Here is a 25,487-nt window from a genome sequence, read left to right as displayed (position 1 = left end):
CGTGCCCCACTGCACACAACTGTGCCACTGTGCCACAGTCACATGGAGGCAGCCATGTCACATGCAGCTCACTGATCTTATAAATAGAGCTCAGCTTGAGTGGAGGGATATTTAGGCTGACAGGTGAATGTACTCATCCACCTGCCACACAGGATGAACGACACATGACTTTTTGAATGACATGCAGACCCACCCAAGGCCGCACTGTGACTAAGAAACTGTCAATGCCAATATGCATCACCATTAAAAACGCATTTAAAACTTAAATGAGTGTCAATAATGTGCTCATTTACAAGGCTTATTCATTGAATTTTCTAATGTTTGCCAGCCGTACCTGTAGCATATGGTCGGCTAGCACTGACCAAATAGGTGAAAGAAGAGAAGTTGACTCAAAATACTCAAATAGTCATAAATACATACATACATACATCATCTAAACCGCTTATCCTTCTGGGTCGCAGTGGGGTGCTGGAGCCTATCCCAGCTGTCATTGGGCAGAAGGCAGGATACACCCTGGACAGGTCACCAGTCCATCGCAGGGCATCAAATAATCAAAGATGGATAATATTTTTCACAGTTTCTGCACAACTGAGTTCAATAAGTGTGTGAGATGTAAACAGAGAGATTCAGAGTGGTTTGGTGTGAAATGGTTCAGAAGTCTTTACAGTGGTGGTGATAAGAACCAGGGGTCGCCATGACTACAACACAAATATAGACATTTTATTTACTATCCAGAACCACCAGTGAACCTACACGAGTTTATATGGAATGTTGATGATGGAAAACAGTGGAAAATCTAGAAACGAATAATTTTTTTGGGGGGATTATTTTGCCTCACAGTACCCCGCACGTTTCCCTCCCCCATGAATGAAGTTTAGGATTGCAAAAGGATTGCATACCTGTGCAAGACCAGAAAAATATAAAAATTCAATAATTCCACACTGTCTCCAGCAATGGTACGAAGATCCCGAGACATGGTGCTCAATTTTGGATGTTATATAGAAACTAACTACAGTTTTCCATGAAAATTCTCTCCAACATCAAATTTTGTGGCAGAAACCATCTTTATCACAGCACAGGAACGAAGAGGATAAACGGATAAGCAACTGGTAATTGAATAGACACATGAAGTGACCAGGTGTAACTGGGGACATAGATACTGACTAGGGGTGGGAATCTCTAGGCACCTCACGATTCAATTCAATTACGATTCAGAGGCTGAGATGCGATTATAAAACGATTATCGATGAATCTTTTTTTTCTATACATCATTTCTATTTTCTTACTGTCTGAGGACTTGGTACTTTTAAAGGAAAGTATTTGTAATGATCCATAATGCAGTTATGTCCAATATCTTTTATCAATAAAACAAATGGAAGTGATGTGGCAAGAGAACTGGAAGACTCTCATTCACTGCTCTTGTTTGGAGATGCTGCTGCCACTCATCTGTGATAAAATGTGCTGTTAGGGTGAAATAAGATCCAGTGGTGATGGACGACCACGCAGCACGTTACAGCCATCCTACCATTTAATTCAGTGTTTTACAACTTCGGTTTTGGTCTCGTGGTAGAGAGTGGGTGGGGGGGGGTCGCTGTGTCAGTAAAATATCTTCGAGATGGGACGTGCGCAACATAGCGTGAAAGCCCTGTTTCTCAACAACTGAGAATTGGCATGCAGACTGCAGGTCACCTAGCAACGAGGTTTCGCCTGGCTAGTAGCGAACGAAAAAGGAAAAGAGAAAGACAGACGAACATTTGGAGATGAACGGACTTATTCGCATTTATGAGCAGCACAGTTGGTTTCCTGTACGTTAAATCTGCAACGAGAGACTGTCAAACACTAAAAAGCGGCGAAGATGAAGTCGCTTCTCTTTCTAATTTTCCCAGTCCACCTTAAATGGTGCCGCATTTACCTTCGGCGCCTCAGTCAGAATTTAAGGTGGAACGGGCAAGTTCAGCAAGAAGCTGGCGAGTGAGAAGCGACTTCAGCCTCGTAAAACAGCCGAAAGCTGAGAGACATTTTACAAGAAAGTATTCAACTTTTGAGGAAAGGTTTTCTGGCAGAGATGGAAGAAAAGCGGCTGTAGGCGAAGCTTAAAGCAGAGCGAAGTAAATCTGCGTTTTCGTTTATATTGTTTAGCCTAAACTAGGACATCATCACACACTGAGACATACTAGACATTAAACGCTGTGGCTCCCAAAGTGGTTTGATTTTTGTTGAAAGGCAAAATGGCTCTTCTCATCATTTGTGTTGTGACTCCTGACCTAACCTGGCTTTAATGCAGAGGGAGTCAGTCGGATTTCTCACTCATCCAGTGGTGTTTTTGTTATGTGCCGTCACAGACTGTCCGGGCGCTGCACTTCCCCACTTCCAAGTTCCGCCCTTTGCATTCCGTCAACATTACGTTATAAATTAAATATTTAGAAAATCGATTTTTGATGTTGAATGAATCGATTCAGAATCGTTCACGTCCGCATCGTGATGCATCTAAGAATCGATTTTTTCCCCCACCCCTAATACTGACTATATAACTGATTGATTAAATTAACCTAATGTAGCTCCTAGGCTGAGCTTACACATACCCAGATCAGAGCCCTTCAAATGTAAAGGGTTAAAGAATACTCTACTAAATTGAGATGGATGGGAAAACATGATATTTTTTCTGGGTAATTTTATAACTTTTATGTGCTTATTCTGTGTTTCAGGCTGGTCTCATTGTCTCTAAGTGCCTGATTCTGTCTCAGATCATCTTATAATGTTCTATACTTTTCTATATCTCTCTATCACTGGTATGTAACCCTGATGCTGGGTGGGGGACAGTTTGGACCAGCTGAGGGTGATAACTGCTCTCTATAGTCTGTGTGAACTCTCTGGGGCAATAATTTGGGAACAACAACAACTACAAGCCAACAATTTGACTAAATGAGTGAAAAAATCAAGAAGTGTTATCTGTTCTCCGGCTCCTCGGGTTTTATACGTGCCCATAAACACAAATGTGAAAACTTTTCAGGTCTTATGTATTTATCTATTCGTTGACTCATTCACTCATTTTATGTTATTGTTGGAGTTTGGGTGGTCTCCAAAGATACTTGTTCCCCAGGATCTCACAAGATCATGAACTGAATCATTTATGGTAGTTACGGAACATTAAGTTTTAAGATTAATAAGCGAATAATCAGCGTAGTTCAGGGGATAAATAACTCAGTGAGTTCCTGCTCTTGGCTGAACAGGTGGATATATATGAATTTGAAGACCTCTTGGCATTATAACAACAATGAATTCAAAACAGGCTGTTTTTGCAGCTTAGTTTCCACATATGGAGAGTGAACAGGACGTTTGAAGCTTACATACCACATCAAAACCTTTTATTTTAAAAATAAGGACACAATTGTCACTGAAGTGAAGCACCAGAATGTAAAACCCCAAAATTCCTAAAAAAGCATCCACTTCACACATATCCATGATGTTCAGTAGACTCAGCCACTGAGCTAACACAAGGTTCCTTTCACTGTAGTTACTAGAGTGCCAGTAGCTCCCCCTTGTGGAGAATCTTGTTCAATGTGAGTGAGTGAGTGAATGAGTGAGTCAGTTAGTGAGTGAATAAGTGTGTGAATGAGTAAGTGAGTGATTGCGTGAGTGAGTGAGTGAGTAAATGAGTGAGTGAGTGAGAGGGTAAATGAGTGAGTGAGTGAGTGTGTGAGGGGTGAATGAGTCAGTGAGTGAGTGATTGAGTGAGTGGGTGAGTGAGTGAGAAACGGGGGTGAATGAGTATGTAAGTGTGTGAGTGATTGAGAGAGTGAGTGAGTGAGTGAGTGAGTGAGAGGGTGAATGAGTGAGAGAGTGAGTGAGTGAGTGAGTGAGTGATTGAGTGAGTGTGGAATGTGGTGTCTCAGCTGAGTAATTCACAGGTTTGACCCACTGCCTGGCTCGCCCTCCTCCTGACATTGGCTTTACAGGCTGACCGGATGTTTTGCTGATGAGGCCTTCTGACTCCTAAAATGTGCTTGATGTGGTGCTGAAAGTACAAAAAGTACTTAAAGGGAAATTTCAGCGATTTTCCATTACACTATTCACAATGTCATTCAAGAACAAAGTAGTTCAGAGTGGTTTGGTGTGAAATAATCTGCTCTGGAGAAACTTTTCTTTACAGAACTCTTCACAGTGGTGGTGATAGGAACCAGACGTCCACCTCTAAAGGCTCCCTCACAGAAAGTTATTACATAGCTCAGCTAGTTTGCACTGAAGTCCCTGTAGTTACTGAATAATAAGCCGTAGTGTGTATTAGGCCTGGGATTTTAAGGGGTTAACAGTGGAATATGATTGCTGGGTTGCTTGTCAGACAGCGAGATTGCTGCTTCATTAGAGGGCAGCTTCTTTCGGCTCAACTCAGCTGTCACTATGCACTGTATTGCGGGCATGCATGCCCAGTGGGTGCATTTGAGTGATTGAGTGAGTGTGTGAGTGGGTGAATGAGAGAGTGAGTGAATGAGTGAGTGAGTGAGTGAGTGAATGAGTGAGTGAGTGAGCAAATGAGTTAGTGAGTGAGTGAATGAATAAATGAGTGAATGAGTGAGTGATTGAATGCGTGAGTGAGAGGGTGAATGAGAAAGTGTGTGAGTGAGTGAATGAGCGAGTGAGTGAGAGGGTGAATGAGTGAGTGATTGAGTGAGTGAGTGAGTGAGAAAGGGGGTGAATGAGTATGTAAGTGAGTGAGTGATTGAGTGAGTGAATGAGTGAGAAAGTGAGTGAGTGAGTGAATAAATGAGTGAGTGAATGAGTGAGAAAGTGAGTGAGTGAGTGAATAAATGAGTGAGTGAGTGAGTGAATGAGTGAGTGAGTGAGTGAGTGAATGAATGAGTGAGTGAGTGAATGAGTGAGTGAATGAGTGAGTGAATGAGTAAATGTGTGAATGAGTGAGTGAGTGATTGAGTGAGTGAGTGAGTGAATGAGTGAGCAAATGAGTTAGTGAGTAAGTGAATGAGTAAATGTGTGAATGAGTCAGTGAGTGATTGAGTGAGTGAATGAGTGAGAAAGTGAGTGAGTGAGTGAGTGAGTGAGTGAATGAGTGAGCGAGTGAGAGGGTGAATGAGTGAGTGAGTGAGTGATGGAGTGAATGAGTGAGTGAGTGAGTGAGAAAGGGGGTGAAAGAGTATGTAAGTGAGTGAGTGAGTGAGTGAGTGAATGAGTGGGAAAGTGAGTGAGTGAGTGAGTGAGAGAACGAGTGGGTGGGTGAATGAGTGAGTGAATCAGTGAGTGATTGCGTAAGTGAGTGAATGAGTCAGTGAGTGAGTGAATAAGTGAGTAAGGGTGTGGGTGAGTGAGTGAGTGAGTGGTGAATGAATGAGTGAGTGATTGAGTGAGTGAATTAGTAAGGACGTGAGTGAGTGAGCGAGTGAACGAGTGAGTTACAAGCCAGGTCCATGAGGTGCTTCACATCTGAAAACGAAGGAACATTTTTTCCGGGCCCCTTTAATGATTTGCGATGTCCCTGTGCACAAAATTCTTTCCTCTTCTATGATCACAACTGACCGGTGAATCACCCAGACCTCCCTTCGCTGCACGCTGCCATCCCCACACCCCACAACTGAGCCTGAACCCATCAGGCACACAGCACTCTGTTGACCGGTTCAGAGAAAATCCACATAATTACCCTGCATCATTAGCATGCAACTGCGCGGAGGATTAACCCAGTTTCTCTGAAACCCTCTCTCGTCCCCTCAGGGGCGGCCTGCCAAGGAATGTGGTGTCTCAGCTGAGTAATTCACAGGTTTGACCCACTGCCTGGCTCGCCCTCCTCCTGACATTGGCTTTACAGGCTGACCGGATGTTTTGCTGATGAGGCCTTCTGACTCCTAAAATGTGCTTGATGTGGTGCTGAAAGTACAAAAAGTACTTAAAGGGAAATTTCAGCGATTTTCCATTACACTATTCACAATGTCATTCAAGAACAAAGTAGTTCAGAGTGGTTTGGTGTGAAATAATCTGCTCTGGAGAAACTTTTCTTTACAGAACTCTTCACAGTGGTGGTGATAGGAACCAGACGTCCACCTCTAAAGGCTCCCTCACAGAAAGTTATTACATAGCTCAGCTAGTTTGCACTGAAGTCCCTGTAGTTACCGAATAATAAGCCGTAGTGTGTATTAGGCCTGGGATTTTAAGGGGTTAACAGTGGAATATGATTGCTGGGTTGCTTGTCAGATGGCGAGATTGCTGCTTCATTAGAGGGCAGCTTCTTTCGGCTCAACTCAGCTGTCACTATGCACTGTATTGCGGGCATGCATGCCCAGTGGGTGCATTTAGTCTCCCAGTTCCTTATCAGTGCACCAGTATTTGTATGATAAGCTCCAGCTGGGTGACCTGTAATTGAATTATGTTGAATTAATTGCATTTGCATTGATTGTTAAATTTGTACCACAATTTTAGGCTCCAGCTGAGGGACCTGTAATCCATGTCCACCCTTTTTCAAAGCCAAATTAAAAAACATTCTTGATGTCAGTTTTCTGCAAATTTGGCACAATGCTCTTTGACTACAAAAGCTAAAATGGGCTGTATCAAAACGTCAAAGCAACTTCAACACATCGAGTCATCAAAGGTGGTTCATAGACCTTTTCGTAGCTGCTGTGGCAGTACGCTTTAGCCTAAGATGATTAGGTTTAGGGAATTTAAACGTGCTGTGTCATTTTTCGTTGTATTTGTAACATCTCAGCTGATTTCAACTCAGTTCTGTCTCTGCTGGTAGAAACTACTAGAAGTTTCTATTGGTTTCTGGTGGTGTCCAATAGTTATTAATAGTATTCTTTGTTGTCCTGATGGGTTGAAATCACAGTGTAAAGGACTCTAATGCTTTAACCGGTGTTGCAATTCCAGATGCATTTTATAGTTCCCTGATGGGATCTAAAGGCCTCCTACTGCCCATCCTGTGAGTCTGATGCTGTTGCTTCTTTTTCCTTGATCGGGGGCCACTGCTCGCCAGCCTTCTGGACCAGTTTGACCACCAGGGAGCTTCTCGCTGTACAACGCTGTGCAAACCTCACCTGCATGAACTGACCTTTCTGATGCTTCCACTGCTGCACAGTCTATCTAATTAACCATTGCTCCGCCTGTTTTTCACCGTTTCTGTATTTTAATATTTTATACTAATGCTGTTTGCTATCCGGTGTCGACCAGAGGAGGATGGGTTCCCCTTTTGAGTCTTGGTTCCTCTCAGTGTTTCTTCCTGTTGCTCTTAGGGAGTTTTTCCTTGCCACTGTTGCCATTGGCGACGCTCATGGGGGCTCGGACCTGGATTTTTCTGTAAAGCTGCTTTGTGACAACACCTGTTGATGACAGTGGCAAGGAAAAACTCCCTAAGAGTAAGAGGAAGAAACCTTGAGAGGAACCAAGACTCAAAAGGGGAACCCGTCCTGCTCTGGTTGACACCGGATAACAGTGTTAGTATAAAATATTAAAATACAAAACGGGGAAAACCAGGTGGAGCAATGGTTAATTAGATAGTTTGAGTTTATGCAGCAGCAGCAGGAGGAGGGTCAGTTCATTCAGGTGAGGTTTGCACAGCATTGCACAGCATGAAGCTCAATGGTGGTCAAGCCAGTCCAGAAGGCTGAAACGGTCCAGAAGGCTGGCGAGCAGTGGCAGCAGATCAAGGCAGAAGAAGCAACAGAAGCAACACCATCAGACCCACAGGATGGGCAGCTGTTTAGCTCAGCAAAGAAAGGAAACACACAGAGAGTCAGTTCTGTACAGAGTGACTGATCACAGATTACAGTGTAACAGAGCAGCAGAGACTCCAGCAGGTCTAGTTATTACAGCCTCACTAAGAGGGAGAAACCAGAAAGGTAACAGAGTCAGAGGCTATATAAATAAACTTTGACTTGACTTCACCACAGGAAACCAGTGATCTCTAATGGCAACCATGAAGTCAATTCCCATTAGAAAGCAAAACCATCAGGTTTTAATCCTAATGGCTCTAATGGTCTTTTTACAGCAGGGGTCGTCTTCATTGTGCGGACGTTGTGCCTGGCGTCCTTTATAGTGAAGGGTGCTGCAGTGTTGGGTGTGTTTATGAGAATCCAGTATTCTGGTTGATTACAATTGTTTTGTATCACTATAGGGCGAAGTGTTGGAACAGGTAGGGTGATGGCTGCACTGCTGTCAGAAATAGGCTGTAGCCTGATGTCATGGCATTGGATGACAAAGTGCGCATTGCACCTATTACCTATTCACTTTTTCACGAGCCCACCAGATATGTATTTCTGCCTAAGTTATTTGGCCTAAAACAGGGGTCACAGCCCAAATGTTAAGAAGACCCATTTTGTCTATTCAAGAAAAATCTAATCACCTTGAGAGCCACAACATTTTAAGTCCATTTTACCATGTTGGCTGTAAATATGTCTCGGTGTGTGCTGATATACTAGTATAGGCTAAAAATATAATATAAATGAAAACTCAGACTTACTTTGCTCTGCTTTAATCTTTAGCTCAGCTGAAGCTGCTTTTCTCACATCTCCAGCAGGAAACTTTTCCACAAAACTGGAACAGTTTTTTGTAAAATGTCTAACATTCGGCTTTTTACAAGGCTGAAGTCGCTTCTCATTCACCAGCTTCTTGTTCTGACTTTCCTGTTCATCTTAAAAGGTGCCTGAGGTGCCAGAATGTAACTACTACACCATTTAAGGTGGAACGGGAGAATTCGAATGAGAAGCTTTGTGACTTTTTTTAGTGTTTGACAGTTTCTGGTTTCAGATTAAATGTATCAGGAAACCAGCTGGAGTGACTATAAATGCAAATAAGTCAAATTATCAATGTTCGTCTTAAATCTCTCTCTTTGCCGTTTCGTTAGCTACTAGCTAGGTGAGACTGTTGTCTGTGTTGCTATGGTGACCAGTAGTCTGCGCTGATCTTCAGGGTTAAAGGGTGAATTAGCAGTTCTACATTAACTCCAGAGTTTAAGACCATTTATTGTTAAACTGTGTTGAACGATCAGCAGAGCTTTATTTTACTGTAAAGGAGGATTATTTTATTTTTACCTACAAATCTAATTCAGCTGTGGAGCCAAAACAGGGCAGTAAAAGAGCCGTATGTGGGTTGCTGACCCCTGGCCTAAAAGAACACTCTGCTAAGTGAGCTTCCGAAATGCAAAAGACTTCACCGAACTTTCCTGAAGGTCATGGCAGACCCAAAACAAATATCTGAATATAAGATAATCACGCCTGTGTTCGTGCTTTGTTTTATCAAAGGTGCTGCAAGTTCAGAGGTCAGGAGGTTAATGACTCAAAGTACTACCATGTGGTCAATAAACTGCAAGAGCTATCCTTCCAAAGATTAAGCCTACAGACCACCCACACTAAACCCACAATGACCCTGAGACGCTGCAAAATGTTATTCCTTTCTTCCATTTATTGTAAAGCTATACATCAGAACTTCTCTGTGTAACTCAGGCCATGAAATATGACACACTTGTTTGCAGTGGTGGACAGTAATGAAGTAAATGTAATTCGTTGCTGTACTTAAGTAGTTTTTCGTGTATCTGTACTTTACTGAAGTTTTTCCATTTTGGGCGACTTTTTACTTTCACTCTGCTACATTTCAAAGTCGAATATCTCACTTTTTACTCCACTACATTCTGAGAAATCTGTCGTTCCTTTTGGTTTATGTGTGAATAAAAACATAACATGTCAAAACGAAAGAAGCTTGAGCTTGTTTTGACCTGTTGGTCATACCGACCCAGTGCAGCACACGGTTCAACGTCAGTGCAGCAGCGTAAAATTTTGAGAGTCTATTCAACATAAATGATGAACTAACCTAACTTTGTGTAAACAGACCACAATATAGAAATATGTACTCATATGCAGTTGTGACTGACGGGTCTTTTTTCTGAATTTATACAAACACATTTCATTTTATAGTAAATTAGTTTTGTCTAGTTTATGTTTATGAACAGAGACCTACAGATGCAGTTTAGTAAAGGAAACTCATTTGTGAATCTGAGTTTAAAGTTTTTATTAAACTAAGTTGCATTAAGTTAATTAATCTTTTAGTGCTTTCACTTTCGATACTTAAGTACATTTGAAGGCAAATCCTTTTGTACTTTTACTCAAGTGGAGGTCTAAAGGGAGGAACTTCTCCTTTTACTGCAGTAATATTTTACCTTGGGTGTCTCTACTTTAACTCAAGTACATGGTTTATGTACTTCGTCCACCACTGCTTGTTTGACGTTGTTTGTCAGCTGTTGATTGTTTATGTTTAGTAATGCACATGTTGGAACAAGAGGCCTGGTAGAGATGCCAAATGCACTGAGCAGTGAAAGATGGGTAACAGCGTCTAAATCAGTTCACCAGCTGCTGTCAGCCCATAAAGTAAATATTGCGAATGAGTCTTTCCCCCTAAGAAAAAACCTGCAGGCACAGAAACACATTATCTCTCTCAGCTCAGAGCCACAGTCCCACACATTTACAAGCACAATCCAACCCCCTTACAAAGCAGTTCTTAGGCTGGTAATACCTTCTCTGAGGATTGTAGGTCAGTTGTGAAAATCTTTTCATTGCAAGTTTTATTTAAAAGAAAAAATGGAATTAATGCTACTGCAAATCACATAGTAAAATATTGCCATCCACTGGTTGAAAATGGAACTGCAACTAGTCCTATTTATAAAGGAGAATTCCACCAAATTCTCAAATTGTCTGCATAATTAAACGGTTAAGATGTAATCAGAGTCGTTCAGAGTGGTTTAGTGTGAAACACTCCATTTTAGAGACACTTACTAAGTCAGAATTGTTTACAGTGGTGGTGATAGGAACCAGACGTCCACCTCTAAAAGCTCCCTCTGCCTGATGTCTGACACATTGTTTCACGATAGTTTTGAGAAGATTTTGTTGTAAAATGTGTTTTTAAAAGATATTTATGGCGGAGGGATACATGCAGGGAGTCCTAGGGCAAAATAGTCCTGACTATTTTACTTTTATCAACAGTAATGGTGCATGTAGGTTTCCTTGGTTCACATTTTGGACAATAAATAAAATTGCTGTAAGTTTTAATAAAATGTTGGAAAAAAATATAACTCTATGCAAAAGGTAAAAATATAATCTTGCTAAATAAAAAATTATTATTATTATTATTATTATTATTATTATAGTAGTAGTAATAGTCTTATTATTATATCCATTTTCATATATATTTCATTTTTGATAAATACATGTTACATATATTTATTTTCTGTATTGGGATGTATGTATTCTGCATATATTTATGTTCTGTAGGTGGACAATATTAAAAAAGAAAATAACGTTATAAAAAGAAAATCAGCGCAACTCACCTACTGAATGAATAAGTAATTAAATAAATAAATAAACAAACTGAAAGAGTCTGTCGTTTGGTCGTGGGTTGTACCATATAAACTTTTAATTTAATCTTTTAATTTGTTGTTTCATTATCATCTTTTTTATTGTATTTTTTTCACATTCAACACTGAGTGAAGACACCGCACACATCGAGTTCAGTCAGAGCCGGTTTATGAGGAGCCCGGCCGCTTCCTGTTTCCCCTGTTATATCAAAAACAGGACAGCTAAACAGCAGAGGGCGCCCTCGAGCGAGTCCTCAATGAATGGGAGTGAATGGAGCTCAATGGCTAAAAACGAAGAGTTAAAATAGTTTCTAATCACTGAACCAGAACTTTCCTTTAGTTTTAGACAGTAGAAGGATGGATTTCCCTAAAGAAGCAAAGAAAACTCACCTGAACGTTTCCTTTTTATACAGTAAACGGGTTTTGGGCAGCAGATCGTTAGCGCTGATTGGTTGGAGAGCGGAGCAGCTCATTGGTTGTTCGCGCTCAGTGACGTCATGAACGTACATGAGGCGCCGTTTTAAACTCCTATATCTCGAGTTTAAAAGCTCTTAAAAATATAACAGCAGTGTTAAAATGTTTTATGCTGCTCTGTGTTCAGGAAATGAATGAATTCTTTTACATTAAAAATGTTTCAGCATTTATAAACTATGATTTTGCTCAAAAGCTCCATTTCAACCTATTCATTTTGGACTCGCTCAGGAGCGCCCTCTAGCGTCTGAGAAACTCGGACGACATTGCAGAGTGGAAATTCTCCTCTCTACAGGGTTTGCAAAGTATGAGAACTTTTATTTTGAAGTAGCGCCGAGAAGGAAGTAATAGCGCCCGACTTTTATCGTGCTGAAGCAGACAGGCATGGGGGTGAGGCGCTGTGTCCAGCAGGGAAACATTAAACTACGTTAAAGCTTTGAAGTCTTTAGATGTGCTGATATTCCAGACCGCGCGTTTATAATGTCAGCCGCCTGTTTCTGTCAGCTGACTGCGCTGCGGCAGCTGCTCAGTGTGACCGCTTTCAGGACCTTTCACTGCAGGATGGTCAGGACATCAGCAGGTAGACCGGACATTATTGTAATTCAGTCTAATAGTGATGCACACCGGTCAGGCATAACATTATGACCACCACCTTGTTTCTACGCTCATTGTCCATTTTATCAGCTCCACTTACTATATAGGTGCACTTTGTAGTTCTACAGTTACAGACTGTAGTCCATCTGTTTCTCTGATACTTTGTTAGCCCCCTTTTACCCTGTTCTTCAGTGGTCAGGACCCCCATGGACCCTCACAGAGCAGGTACTGTTTGGGTGGTGGGTCATTCTCAGCACTGCAGTAACACTGACGTGGTGGTGGTGTGTTAGTGTGTGTTGCGCTGGTATGAGTGGATCATGACTGGAGTTTTTAAACACTGTGTCCACTCACTGTCCACTCTATTAGACACTCCTACCTTGTCAGTCCACCTTATAGACGTAAAGTCAGAGACGATAGCTCATCTGCTGCTGCACAGTTTGTGTTGGTCATCCTCTAGTCCTTCATCAGTGGTCACAGGACGCTGCCCACAGGACGCTGTTGGCTGGATATTTTTGTTTGGTGGACTATTCTCAGTCCAGCAGTGACACTGAGGTGTTTAAAACTCCAGCAGCACTGCTGTGTCTGATCCACTCAGACCAGCGCAACACACACTAACACTCCACCACCACGTCAGTGTTACTGCAGTGCTGAGAATGATCCACCACCCAAATAGTACCTGCTCTGTGAGGGTCCATGGGGGTCCTGACCACTGAAGAACAGGGTAAAAGGGGGCTAACAAAGTATCAGAGAAACAGATGGACTACAGTCTGTAACTGTAGAACTACAAAGTGCACCTATACAGTAAGTGGAGCTGATAAAATGGACAATGAGTGTAGAAACAAGGAGGTGGTCAGAATGTTATGCCTGATTGGTGTATGTCTTAGTAATGTGTGTTATAATTGTTTTGAATAATTGCATCAATTAAAAATAAATTATTAGAGACATTATTTTACCTGCATATAACAAGATCACTGATAGTACAGACGGTCCAAGAACCGCAGACCACATCTGCAAAGCATGTCCAGCTTAAAAAGGCCCATTAGGGTTAAAACCTGATGGTTCTGCTTTCTCAAGTGAATTGATTCATCCCTCATATTATCTTTGGGGTCAGTTTGACCCCATTCAGTGTTTACATTCTCTAAATAAATGATTGACCTTGGTTTTTGTCTCATATTTAATAACCTTTCCTAATTTAATATGTACAAACATAAAAGTAACATGACAACATATTGTCAGTGTCGTTGAGTGCAGATGTGTTCTTTGGGGTCAGTTTGAGGCCGATTCAGCTTTATAAAACATAAGACGCGTCAACATTTTACACACATTTGTTTTGGTTGTTTTTAGGGGTGTAACGATACACTTCACAATACCACGATTCAGTTTTCTCACAATGCGTTGAAACAAAAGTCAAATGGAGAAAAATGGTGGCTGTAACGATGTTGTTGAACAGCTGCGTATTGACACTACAGCTGGGAGGGATGGAGTGAGGGTTTCATTGGTGCTGATTGTTAGAAAACATTGGTGCGGTTGAATTAGATCAATAAATGCAGTTAATTAATAGAATGTCTGTTCTCTATAGTGCATCGCCACTTCTCTACGATGGGCATTATCAGTGTTTTGCATTGCGATGTAATGATTTCATGATGCATCGTTACACTCCTAGTTGTTTTGGATGATTTTGAGGTGCAGTTTTATAATCTTTGAAAAACCGTCCCTCTGCTTTAGGGCCCTAATCTAACGTAAACACACCTGTAGGAGTGGGAGAGCCACTGATAGTTCACAACAAAAGGGGACGTGAAAAGTTCCCATCAGAACTTTGATAATGGCTAGGGTCAAATTGACCCCAAGGATAAAAGACGTTAGCTTTGGATTACATTAAGGAACCATCTAATGCATTCGGGATCAGAACACCTGTTAAACCAGGCCTTTACACTGTGATATCAACCCATCCGGAAAACACAAAATACTATCACTGACTACTGGACACCAGCAGGAACCAACAGAAACCTTTAATAGCATCTCTGATTTTGTTTCAGCAGAGTGGAGACACCAGCGAGGCTTTCACACCACAAACTCGGCTTTGGTAACGAAGATTCTGACGGTGGATGAGATCTTCTCCAAGAAGTCCCTTCACAGCCACCTTAAGAGAGTTCAGACTGAGTACAGCGACTTCTTACAGGCTGTAAACGCTGGAGACCTTCAAAGAGACGATGAGGAGTTAAGAGTAAAAAGGACAAGCCTGTCTGTTTTAGGGCCTCTGATCCAGAAAATCAGGGAATTAGAGGAAAAACAGAAGGACTTTGAGGAGACTGAAGCATTACTGAAAGGCAAGAGTGTTACTTAAATGGAAATTCCAGCATTTTTTTTCCAAATTTCTGCATAATTCAGTGTGTGAGATGTAAACAAAGTGATTCAGAGTGGTTTGGTGTGAAATGGTTCAGATGTCTTTACAGTGGTGGTGATAGGAACCAGGGGTCGCCATGACTACAACACAGATATAGACATTTTATTTACTATCCAGAACCACCAGTGAACCTACACGAGTCTTCTGAGTTTATATGGAACGTTGATGATGGGAAATCATAAAAAATATATATTTTTAGGAACTGTTTTGCCTTGTTGTGCCTCTTCACCATGATTGGATTTTAAAAGAATGTTTTTAGGCCAAAACTATATCTTAAATCCACACTCTTAAAAAAGATGGTTCTTCCAGGGTTCTTTAGCAAAGATAGTGGTTCTATGTAAATTCTATATATAATTCTTCAAAATGATGGAAATGTGTTGTAAATGCATTTGCATGCTTAAAGTGGTGTATATGGTTCCATATAGGAGCTTTTTGAAAAGGATTCTATACAGCACCAAAAAGGGTTCTTCTACTGTACACAAGCATGACGTCATAACAATAGAAGAACCTTTTTGGTGCTATATAGAATCCTATTAAAAAAGCTTATAAGCACTTTAAGCATGCAAACGGTCTTTTGAGTGTTCATGGGTCTATTTAGAACCATTACAGTTACTAAAGAACCCTTAAAGAACCGTCATTTGTAAGAGTGTGTTGTATTAGACATGAGGCAATGTTAGAACTATTTTGTTTAAAAAAAACCCTTTCTGTGAGGAAGCTTTCAGAGACGTTGGACGTCTGGTTCCTATCACCACTGTTTTGAACAGACTGACGGATTCTGGCTCAGTAAGAGTCTCTAGAACGGAGCACCTCATATCAAACATCCAGATTATTTTTCTGTTCAGAAAATGACCCAGATCTGCGTGAACTTGCCCAGTCTGAGAGGGAGACCTGTCAAACAGCTATTCAAGAAATCAAACAAACGGTAAGCTGTTATGATATCGCAACTGATAATCAGCCCACAGTGGCCTTTTTATACACCTAGATTTAAGTAAAACGTCTTTGCATGATTTACACCGATCAGGCATAACATTATGACCACCTCCTTGTTTCTGCGCTCATTGTCCATTTTATCAGCTCCACTTACTATATAGGTGCACTTTGTAGTTCTACAGTTACAGACTGTAGTCCATCTGTTTCTCTGATACTTTGTTAGCCCCCTTTTACCCTGTTCTTCAGTGGTCAGGACCCCCATGGACCCTCACAGAGCAGGTACTATTTGGGTGGTGGGTCATTCTCAGCACTGCAGTAACACTGACGTGGTGGTGGTGTGTTAGTGTGTGTTGCGCTGGTCTGAGTGGATCAGACACAGCAGTGCTGCTGGAGTTTTTAAACACTGTGTCCACTCACTGTCCACTCTATTAGACACTCCTACCTTGTCAGTCCACCTTGTAGATGTAAAGTCAGAGACGATAGCTCATCTGCTGCTGCACAGTTTATGTTGGTCATCCTCTAGTCCTTCATCAGTGGTCACAGGACGCTGCCCACAGGACGCTGTTGACTGGACATTTTTGGTTGGTGGGCTATTCTCAGTCCAGCAGTGACACTGAGGTGTTTAAACACTCCAGTAGCACTGCTGTGTCTGATCCACTCAGACCAGCGCAACACACACTAACACACCACCACCACGTCAGTGTCACTGCAGTGCTGAGAATGATCCACCACCCAAATAGTACCTGCTCTGTGAGGGTCCATGGGGGTCCTGACCACTGAAGAACAGGGTAAAAGGGGGCTAACAAAGTATCAGAGAAACAGATGGACTACAGTCTGTAACTGTAGAACTACAAAGTGCACCTATATAGTAAGTGGAGCTGATAAAATGGACAATGAGCGTAGAAACGAGGAGGTGGTCAGAATGTTATGCCTGATTGGTGTATCATGCTGTAGATCAGCTGTATCAAACATTAAAATTCTGTCTTTCTGCAAAATTTCAAGCATTCAACCAACCAGTGTGATGTGACTCTTTGATTTTTGTAGATTCTTTCTCTTCTGGTCCCTGAGGAGGAGTCAGACATGAGTGACCTGGTCCTAGAAGTCACCGCTGGGGTTGGAGGTCAAGAAGCAATGCTTTTCACCGCCGAGATATTCGACATGTACCAGAACTTTGCTTCTTTCCATGGCTGGGACTTCGACACTCTGGAGTTCATGCCAAGTGACATTGGTTAGTCTTTGATTCCTGATGCAGTTTAATCTTCAAATATAGCATTCAGACTTACTGGAGCACCACTGAGAACTATAACTTAAAGGTGAATTCCACTGAACTTTCAAAATTATGGTTTTAAGATGTAAACGAAGTCAATTGGAGTGGTTTGGTGTGAAATGCTTCACAGTGGTGGTGATAGGAACCAGACGTCTGAAGACTTTAAAAGAAACGGCTTGGTGAAAAATCAATTTTTTTATTTTTTTTTAACCCGGTTTTCTCCCCAATTTAGTGGTCGCCAATTCCACCCGCTAGTTAGGACTCCCCCAATCACATGGTACTATCAACGCTAGGAGGGCGAAGGGCTAACACAGGCTTCCTCCGAGACCTGTGAAGCCAGCCACCGCTTCTTTTCGAGCTGCCGCTCATGCAACGTCACTGGACAGCCGAACGCGCTCGGAGGAAAGAACCACCAGATCTGTTACGTCAGCTAACAGACGCCTGCGCTGACTAGCATCACGCTGAGTGAGTGATGGGGGAAACGGGCAGCCATCCCACCCACCCAGAGAGAGCGAGGCCAATTGTGCTCTCTCGGACTCCCGGCTACGGATGGCTGTAGCATCACCAGGGATCGAACTTGCGATCTCCTGATGACAGGGCCAACGCTTAGACGGTTGCGCCACTCGGGAGCCGAAAAATCAGATTTACACAGTTTACACTTACCCCAGATACAACTGATCAGCCGAGATGTGTGAAAAGTCCAGATTTTGCTTTGTTAGTTTAGTCCTGGAGCAGCGAGACTAACATTGCTGACAAACACTAGAACTCAATAAACACCCAAATCGTTTCTGTAAAAATACATCACTAAAACTCATCTCAGCCGGCTCTGAGTCCAGGGCTTCACTAAGGAGGCGTAGACTTGTCAGTGTGGTTTAGGACTCGGTGTGGTTTACTGTGAGCTATAAACATGAACAGAACTCCAGTGTGTAGCTGCAGGTAGCTGCTCTAGACTGCAGGGCCTGTATTCACAAACCACCTCAGGAGTCTGAGTGCTGATCTAGAATCAGTATTTGTAACAAAGACCACCATAAATATGAAGGAATCTGATCCAAGATCAGGTCTGCTTTGTGAATACCAGCTCTGGTGTGGTCTGAAATGTCTGACTGTAGATGGGAAGTTTTATTCCTTTTCAAAGCTCACAGTAAATCATACTCGGTCATAAACCACATCTATAAGTCTGCACCACTTTAATGAAGACCTGGATGTGGTTTAAGAGGGTTGAGAGAAGTTTTTGTGATGCATTTCTACCGAAACAATTTTGGTTATTTGGGTGACTATTGACTTTAAGTGTTTGTTAGCAATATTAGCCTCACAGCTCCAGTTTAAAAGCATAAAAACAAAATTTGGACTCCAGACGTGTCTCGGCTGATCGACTACATCTGGGGTAAAGAGAAAAAAAGGGTAAATTAGATTTTTCGCCGTATTCCCATATTCCTCTTCAATGCCTCTAAAAACTCCCCACAAAGTTATTCATGAAATAGTTCTGAGTACATTGTCTGATGCCTGAGATGGTGTTTTTTAATTAATAAATATAATAATAATAATAATAATAATACGTTGTATTTATCTAAAGTGATTTCTCCAAAAGCTTGTAGTGCTTTACAGATTCCCATTAAATACATACAAAATTTAAAAGTCCACAATAAAAAACAAATTACAGACACAGATAAATCAGCAACTCTAACAACAGTTTGCTTCTTTAGAAAGAGATTTAAAACACTTAGTTTTTTGGGGCAATCATGGGCAAAGGGGGCAGTCCTTTGTCCTTTCTTGTGCAAGTGGATTATCTAATCTCCTCACAAATATCCCCTCAAGAAAGAAGTTGTACTTAATGGCTGTTTTGACTGAAAATTAAATAGAAAAAAAAATATTCTTTTTCAAAATCCACCCATTTATGTATTATATTATTTATACATTTATTATTATATTATATTTATATATTGGGGTCAGTCGTGGGCTGGAGGTAAGGGAACCAGCCCTGTGACCAGAAGGTCGCCGGTTCGATCCCCTGAGCCGACAGTACATGACTGAAGTGCCCTTGAGCAAGACACCTAACCCCCAACTGCTCCCCGGGTGCTGTGGATAGGGCTGCCCACCGCTCTGGGCAAGTGTGCTCACCGCCCCCTAGTGTGTGTTCACTAGTGTGTATGTGGTGTTTCACTGCACAGATAAAATGCGGAGGTGAAATTTCCCCGTTGCGGGACTAATAAGGGTCACTCACTTAACAGGGAGCTGCATATGCAGGTGCGTTACCATTCAAAGCTTTAAAAACATCAATGCCTTTTTATATTTATTCTGTAATGTAATGCACTGGGCGCCAGTGTAAGGATGCTAAAGCTGGAGTAATCTGCTCTTTTCTTCCGACCAGTAACAGTCTGACTGCAGCATTTTGAACTAGTTGTCGACGAGCAAGAGATGCTTTGTTAATTCCAAAATACAGGGCATCAGTGATCCTATCTAGATGTCACAAAGGCATGAATGACTTTTTCCAGATCTTAAGCCTTAAGAAAGGATTTATGTTTGGGCCTAATTTAGGTTAGGATAAACACAAAGCCCTGGCAAAATAGACAATTTTTTCCAGATCTATTACTGTTTTATCACATCAACATTCCATATGAACTCAGAAGACTCGTGTAGGTTCACTGGTGGTTCTGGATAGTAAATAAAATGTCTATATTTGTGTTGTAGTCATGGCGACCCCTGGTTCCTATCACCACCACTGTAAAGACATATGCAATCAACCAGTCCTCTCTGAATGAGCCTGTTTTCATGAAAGAATAATGAATGAACTCTGAAGAAATATTTGAAAAATTGGTGGAATTCCCCTTTAACAGAAGTGTTTCTTGTTGTTTGCTATCGTCTTTTGCTCTTTGCTCTCCAGGGGGATTAAGACATGCCACAGCCAGTATAAGTGGTCCGCTGAGCTATAAGAAGATGAAGTTTGAAGCGGGGGTCCATCGTGTCCAGAGGGTCCCAAAGACTGAAAAGCAAGGCCGCATGCACACCAGCACTATGACGGTGGCAGTCCTGCCTCAGCCAGCAGAGGTGCGATTATCACTGAAGCAGGTGTTAATTGGTGCCTGTTGTCATCCGTGTTTGTGTAGTCAGAGTTTGCTCACATGGTCTTAACGTGTTTTGCGTCCGTAGATCTCTTTTACAATTAACCCCAAAGACCTGAGGATCGAGACGAAGAGAGCCAGTGGGGCTGGAGGACAGCACGTCAACACGACTGACAGTGCTGTGAGGATCGTGCACCTACCGACAGGTGAGAAAAGGAAACAGCAGAGAAAAAACATGACTTCTTATCAACACTAGTTCATGTTCATCCAGACTTCATCATCATTTATGATTGAGCTTCTATTATAGGGCTTATTAATAAGGGCTTTCTATCGCACCTTTTCAAAGAGTAGGAAATTAAAAATAATGTTCCTCCAGGACCAACATGGTACAACATGGAACAAAATAGACAGTACAAAGTGCAAACGTGCAGACGTGAGTGTGCAAAACATTAAATTAGAAACAATACAGTAAATGCGATTATTAGATCAGACATTAGACACAGTAAACAGACAGGACAGCACCGACACAGCACTCATTTCTGGGCATGAGGTTGTGAGGATAAGGTGCAGAGATATGTAACATGCTGTGATTTGTGAGTTTACGCAGTCAGATAGCATATGTGAGCACAGCAGTTACTGAGGTAGGATATACACAGTGCTTGAGTAAAACACAGTGTTAACAGCAATATTCCCACTCAGTAACGTTGCGTGAATGAATCACGTGCATCATCAGCACAAACTAACGAGCAGAACGAGCTTCGCTGAGAAGATAATTAACTCTGATCAGCTCTCAGCTTCATTATTAGAGCGAGAAGAAGGAGAAAAAGGTGAGATGAGCTGCTTTTCCACCGTTTACAGGCTTTAACTTCTGTTCGGCGCTGCTGCCATGGTAACGCTGAATGATGGCACACGCGCAGTGGAAAACAAGCACATGAATTCCGATCTGAGCGTCAGATTAAGGTCGCATGGACACGAATCAGATACGTATCGATCTAGGACCACATATGAAAGTGGCTCAGTAGATCAGATTTGTGTGTCCACACAGCCCTGAAAACATCAGATCTATTATTATTATCATATTAGGGCAAAAAATCTGATTTGTGCCACTTCAACCTGGTAATGTGAACGAAGGCTCAGTATCTGCAGATCTCTTAGATATTCTACAAACACCTTCAGTAAAACACAGAAAACGTGGAGAGACTCTTTCAGTTATTCTGCTTCTAAACTGTGGAGCTCAGTTCAGCTTTTATTAGCCAGTCGAGCTCAGAGCTCACTTTTAATAAACATCTGAAAACGCAGCTCTTTAATTTAGCTTTAAATTCAATTTCTACCTCTCTTTTGTATTCATCTTTTTAATTTGATCCATGTTATTGCTTCAGATGATTTAGATTGATATTCAGCTTTTTCTTATCTTGCTGATCTTCTATTACTGTTAATCTTTATCACTTTAAATCAGTTTGAGCTGCCACCAGTATGAAAAGTGCTCTTTAAGTGACATTATAATTATTATTATTATTATTATTTAAAATAGTTCTGTTATGTGGAAAAAGAGCCAGGAGTTTGTTGTTTTGTTAACAGGCATAGTGTCTGAGTGTCAGCAGGAGCGCTCGCAGCTCAAAAACAAGGAGAAGGCCATGAAGGTGCTGCGGGCCAAACTCTACAGCGCAAAGCTGGAGGAGGAGACCAGTAAGAGGTACCAGGCCCGCAAACTTCAGGTACGTTGCTGATCTGGGTCTAAAGCAGTTTTGGGGATGGGACTGTTTTTCCATGAGGAGGTGGGTAATGTAAATGCTACAGATCATCTGTGATGTCCATGAAGCATTCACAGAGAATAAGCCATTACGGTATGAGTTACAGAGATGGGGAGGGGGGTTCACACATCATTTTGTTTACATCTTAACCATTTGATTTTGCAGAAATTCTGGAAATTCTATATAAGAAAAAACATGAACATGCCTTTTCCTCAGGATATGACTGAATATTTGTGGACATTGCAGTTCAGGCAGGATTAATATAACCTCAACCTTTTGTAAAGCACAGCGGCCCACACTTAATTGCTCAGACTGAAAACCTGTTAATTAGTGCCTGAAAAGATCAGATCGTCAATTTTACCTCAATCATGGAAACCAAAATATGCGGTTATGTTAAAAAAAAGTTTGCAGAGATGTCAATAAAGGAGAAAAAGAAAAAAGATGTAGATATGGGCTGATTCAGAGCTGCAGTCTGTCGCGTTTTCACTGCAAACACTCTTTTGGCTCCCACAGGAGTCACTGTTTGGTCTCTTTCGTTTTGAGGGTTTTAGTGCCTCATTTGAAATAAACCACACTCCACTCAGTGGCTTTTGGATCAGCCTCATCACAATCCACAATAATAATAATGATCCTTACCTGATCTCTGCTTCTTTGTCAGTAGTTTTCAATTTGAGTTTAACTCATGTCGCTGATGCTCATCCAAAAATCAAACGCAGATCTTTGTTATTATTTTAAGGCTTGTCTGTCAATTTTAACAGCAGCTCAAGCTGCAGGAACGATATGAGAGCAATGAGAGTCTGTAAAGAGTCAGACTTTAAAACATGCAGATGATGCTGACAGTAAAGCGCTGATGTGCTGCTAGAAGAAGAGGAAAGCCGGCTCTACTGATGAAATCCCTCGTTTGATCATTAAATGCATCCCACCAGCAGTGAACTCAAAAGGGATTCGGTTGGAAGCGGACTGAGACCCACGGGTTTTGCCGAGCCGGCGTCTGATGCAGACCCGAATACGGGTGGAGTGTTCACACACATGAAAGAAAGAAAAAAGTTTGATAGGTCTGCACCGAACAAGGTAGGAGAAACACCCTGAGGACCCTCTCCATCTCTGGCTAACTCTGCACTGAGCGCTCACGGCAGCGTCGTCTCAAACTGATGACGTTTAATTAGCCTGTGACTGTGATGTTTTATTCATACAGCTCTACCGGCCCACTATGAACGACTGTCTCCCCCTGAGTACAGGCCCACTGACCCCTAGAAGGTGCTTCACGGCCCACAGGTTGAGAAACCCTGATATAACCTGTTTTTTTCACAGTTTGATTTTTTATAGAAAGGATAAGCCACTGGAATGTTTACTGACACGGTCCCTAAAAATGATTGACATAATGGATTTGGACGGTACTAAAATCACTGAGAAACACTGGTGATGGTCACATCACCTCACCTCCCCATGAACAACTAATCTTGCCTGAATTGTATTTATAAAGGTTTGCTTGACGTTTTTAAAGCATTGGCCTCCCAGACAGAGATTAAACCTGGTCAAGGGCTACATTCTCCATTAAAGAGATTTCTCAGTTCAGATTTCAGTCTTAACTGAGACATAATCTGCCTGGACAGCCAGCTGACAATGTTTCCACTCTGCATAACTAATATACTGAACCTGAATCTGAATCTGTCAGTAGGTTACCTGCAGAATTGTTTGTATTTAGAATAAGATATCACTGATCCCAGGTGGGAAAGTTAAGTGTTAACAGCAGCATAACGTGCCACAGTAGACAGTATAAGTAGACATCATAAACACAGAAATAAATATCTAATTGACAGGTAGGAGTAATAATAATAAATAACTATACAAACTAGTAAATATGAATAACTAAATGATTCAAATGTACATACAGTATACCAGATGTACAGATTAAAGGATGTGCAAATATACAGATGTGCTCAGATGTCCTGTGGAAATGTGCTGATGTGCAAACAGCATATTGAACATTATTAGTGTGCAATTATGTCTTCTGAGTTTTTTATATGAAATTGAAATGTTGATGTTGGTAAAATAGTAGAAAATCTGGAATTTTTGTTTTTATGGGGGGTGCACACACACACACACACACACACACAGAGCCTTGCTGTCTCCACAGAGACACCATAATCCAGAACATGAGGTCTGATAACAAGGAAAGAGTCAGAGATCAGTTTAGAGTCAGGAGGAAATAAACTCCTATATTCCAGACTTTCCATTACTCTGTTTTAGTCATACACACACACACACACACACACTGTCTAAGCCACTTATCCTTCTGGGTCGTGGGGGAGCCGGAGCCTATCTCAGCGGAAGGCAGAAAAGTCATTCATACAGTTATTCTGAAAAATCTTGACAGTGTTTCCTTTCAAATGAGTCCAGGATCATGACTGCAGCCCAAAGTGTGTGGGAACAGCACCCCTTTTACTTTGGGTTCACTGTTTCAGGCAAAAATGGGTGACAATTAACAGGTTTATAAATAATAAACATTGTATAACAGGACTGTGTAAATGTATCATACTACTGTGCAGTATATGGTGGAATATATGGCATATATGCAAGTCTGGTCTTTGATGACCACAGAGAGTCCATTTTTTGTGTTCCATTCAAGTTACCATTGAATTAATGAATGAATTTGGGTCTTCTCATTCACCTACACTGACCATACTTTTGTCCTGTTTAACAGATTGGCACCAAAGGCAGATCAGAAAAAATCAGGACCTACAACTTCTCTCAGGACCGAGTCACTGACCATCGGATCGGGAAAACTCTTCACGACATACATGGATTTTTACTAGGAGAGGATCTGCTGGATGAGATGAGTTCGTCTTTGCAGCAGTTTTCTGACCAAGAGGCTCTTATGGACATTTTGGAGGATAATGATTCAGATTAATATTTATGACTGATGTTGAAAATGAGTAATAAATGCCTGTGGGGGGCGCTGTGCTGCATTTGATGGCTTAAATACAGCAGCAGTCATGTCCTCATGTTGTTTATACTTCAGTGTCATCGTAAGTCATCTGCAGTTTTCTGGTATTCAGTTTTCAACAAAATACTGTCAGCAAAGTTTGCCTGAATTTCCTGGAACAGGCCACACTTAAATGACCAAATCCATTATAACTCTTCTCAGTTGAGCTGAATCAGTGTTGTTATAAATGAAGAGGCCGGTCACTGGTTAAAATATAAATGGGGAAGCTTGTAACGCTCAACATGGGCCCTGTTTGTGGAGAAACTCCCGTCCATCAATAAAAAGAGCCAATCAGCTTGCTGGGTACGCTGCGAGCGGGGAAGGGTTGAAGACGCTGTGGTGTCAGTGGGGAAGCCAGAGAACTTGTAGAGAGGAGAATTACCACTCTGCAGGGTCTACCAGGTTTCTCAAACGCTAGAGGGCGCTCCTGAGCGAGTCCAAAACGAATGGGTTGATATGGAGCAAAATCATAGCTTATAAATGCTGAAACATTTTTAACGTAAAAGAATGCACTCATTTCCTGAACACAGAGCAGCATAAAACATTTTAACACTGCTGTTATACTTTTAAGAGCTTTTAAACTCGAGTTGTAGGAGTTTAAAACGGCGCCTCATGTACGTTCATGACATCAGTGAGGGCAAACAGCCAATGAGCTGCTCCACTCGCCAACCAATCAGCACTCAGTAG

The 25,487-nt window shown here is 41.7% G+C and overlaps 1 protein-coding gene across 2 annotated transcripts; it reads left to right on the top strand.

The window, feature by feature from the left end:
- Positions 1 to 12,170: 12,170 nt before the first annotated feature.
- mtrf1l (mitochondrial translational release factor 1-like) lies at positions 12,171 to 25,242 on the top strand. Of its 2 annotated transcripts, none has more exons than XM_036573635.1 (8): positions 12,171 to 12,389; positions 14,443 to 14,730; positions 15,650 to 15,729; positions 16,782 to 16,965; positions 19,886 to 20,049; positions 20,152 to 20,269; positions 21,642 to 21,778; positions 24,519 to 25,242. In XM_036573635.1, exons 1-8 carry the CDS (start codon positions 12,290 to 12,292, stop codon positions 24,723 to 24,725), a joined length of 1,278 nt encoding a protein of 425 aa, XP_036429528.1. In that variant the 5' UTR covers positions 12,171 to 12,289; the 3' UTR covers positions 24,726 to 25,242. The 2 variants fall into 2 exon arrangements, with proteins under 2 accessions (XP_036429528.1, XP_036429527.1); XM_036573634.1 differs by having other exon boundaries at positions 14,440 to 14,730.
- The last annotated feature ends 245 nt before the right edge of the window (positions 25,243 to 25,487 follow it).

This window comes from Colossoma macropomum, unplaced genomic scaffold (genome assembly GCF_904425465.1).
Source record: "Colossoma macropomum unplaced genomic scaffold, Colossoma_macropomum, whole genome shotgun sequence".
NCBI lineage: Eukaryota > Metazoa > Chordata > Actinopteri > Characiformes > Serrasalmidae > Colossoma > Colossoma macropomum.
The sequence above is the reverse complement of the archived record's forward strand: the minus strand, read 5'-3'. Positions and strand labels throughout refer to the sequence as shown.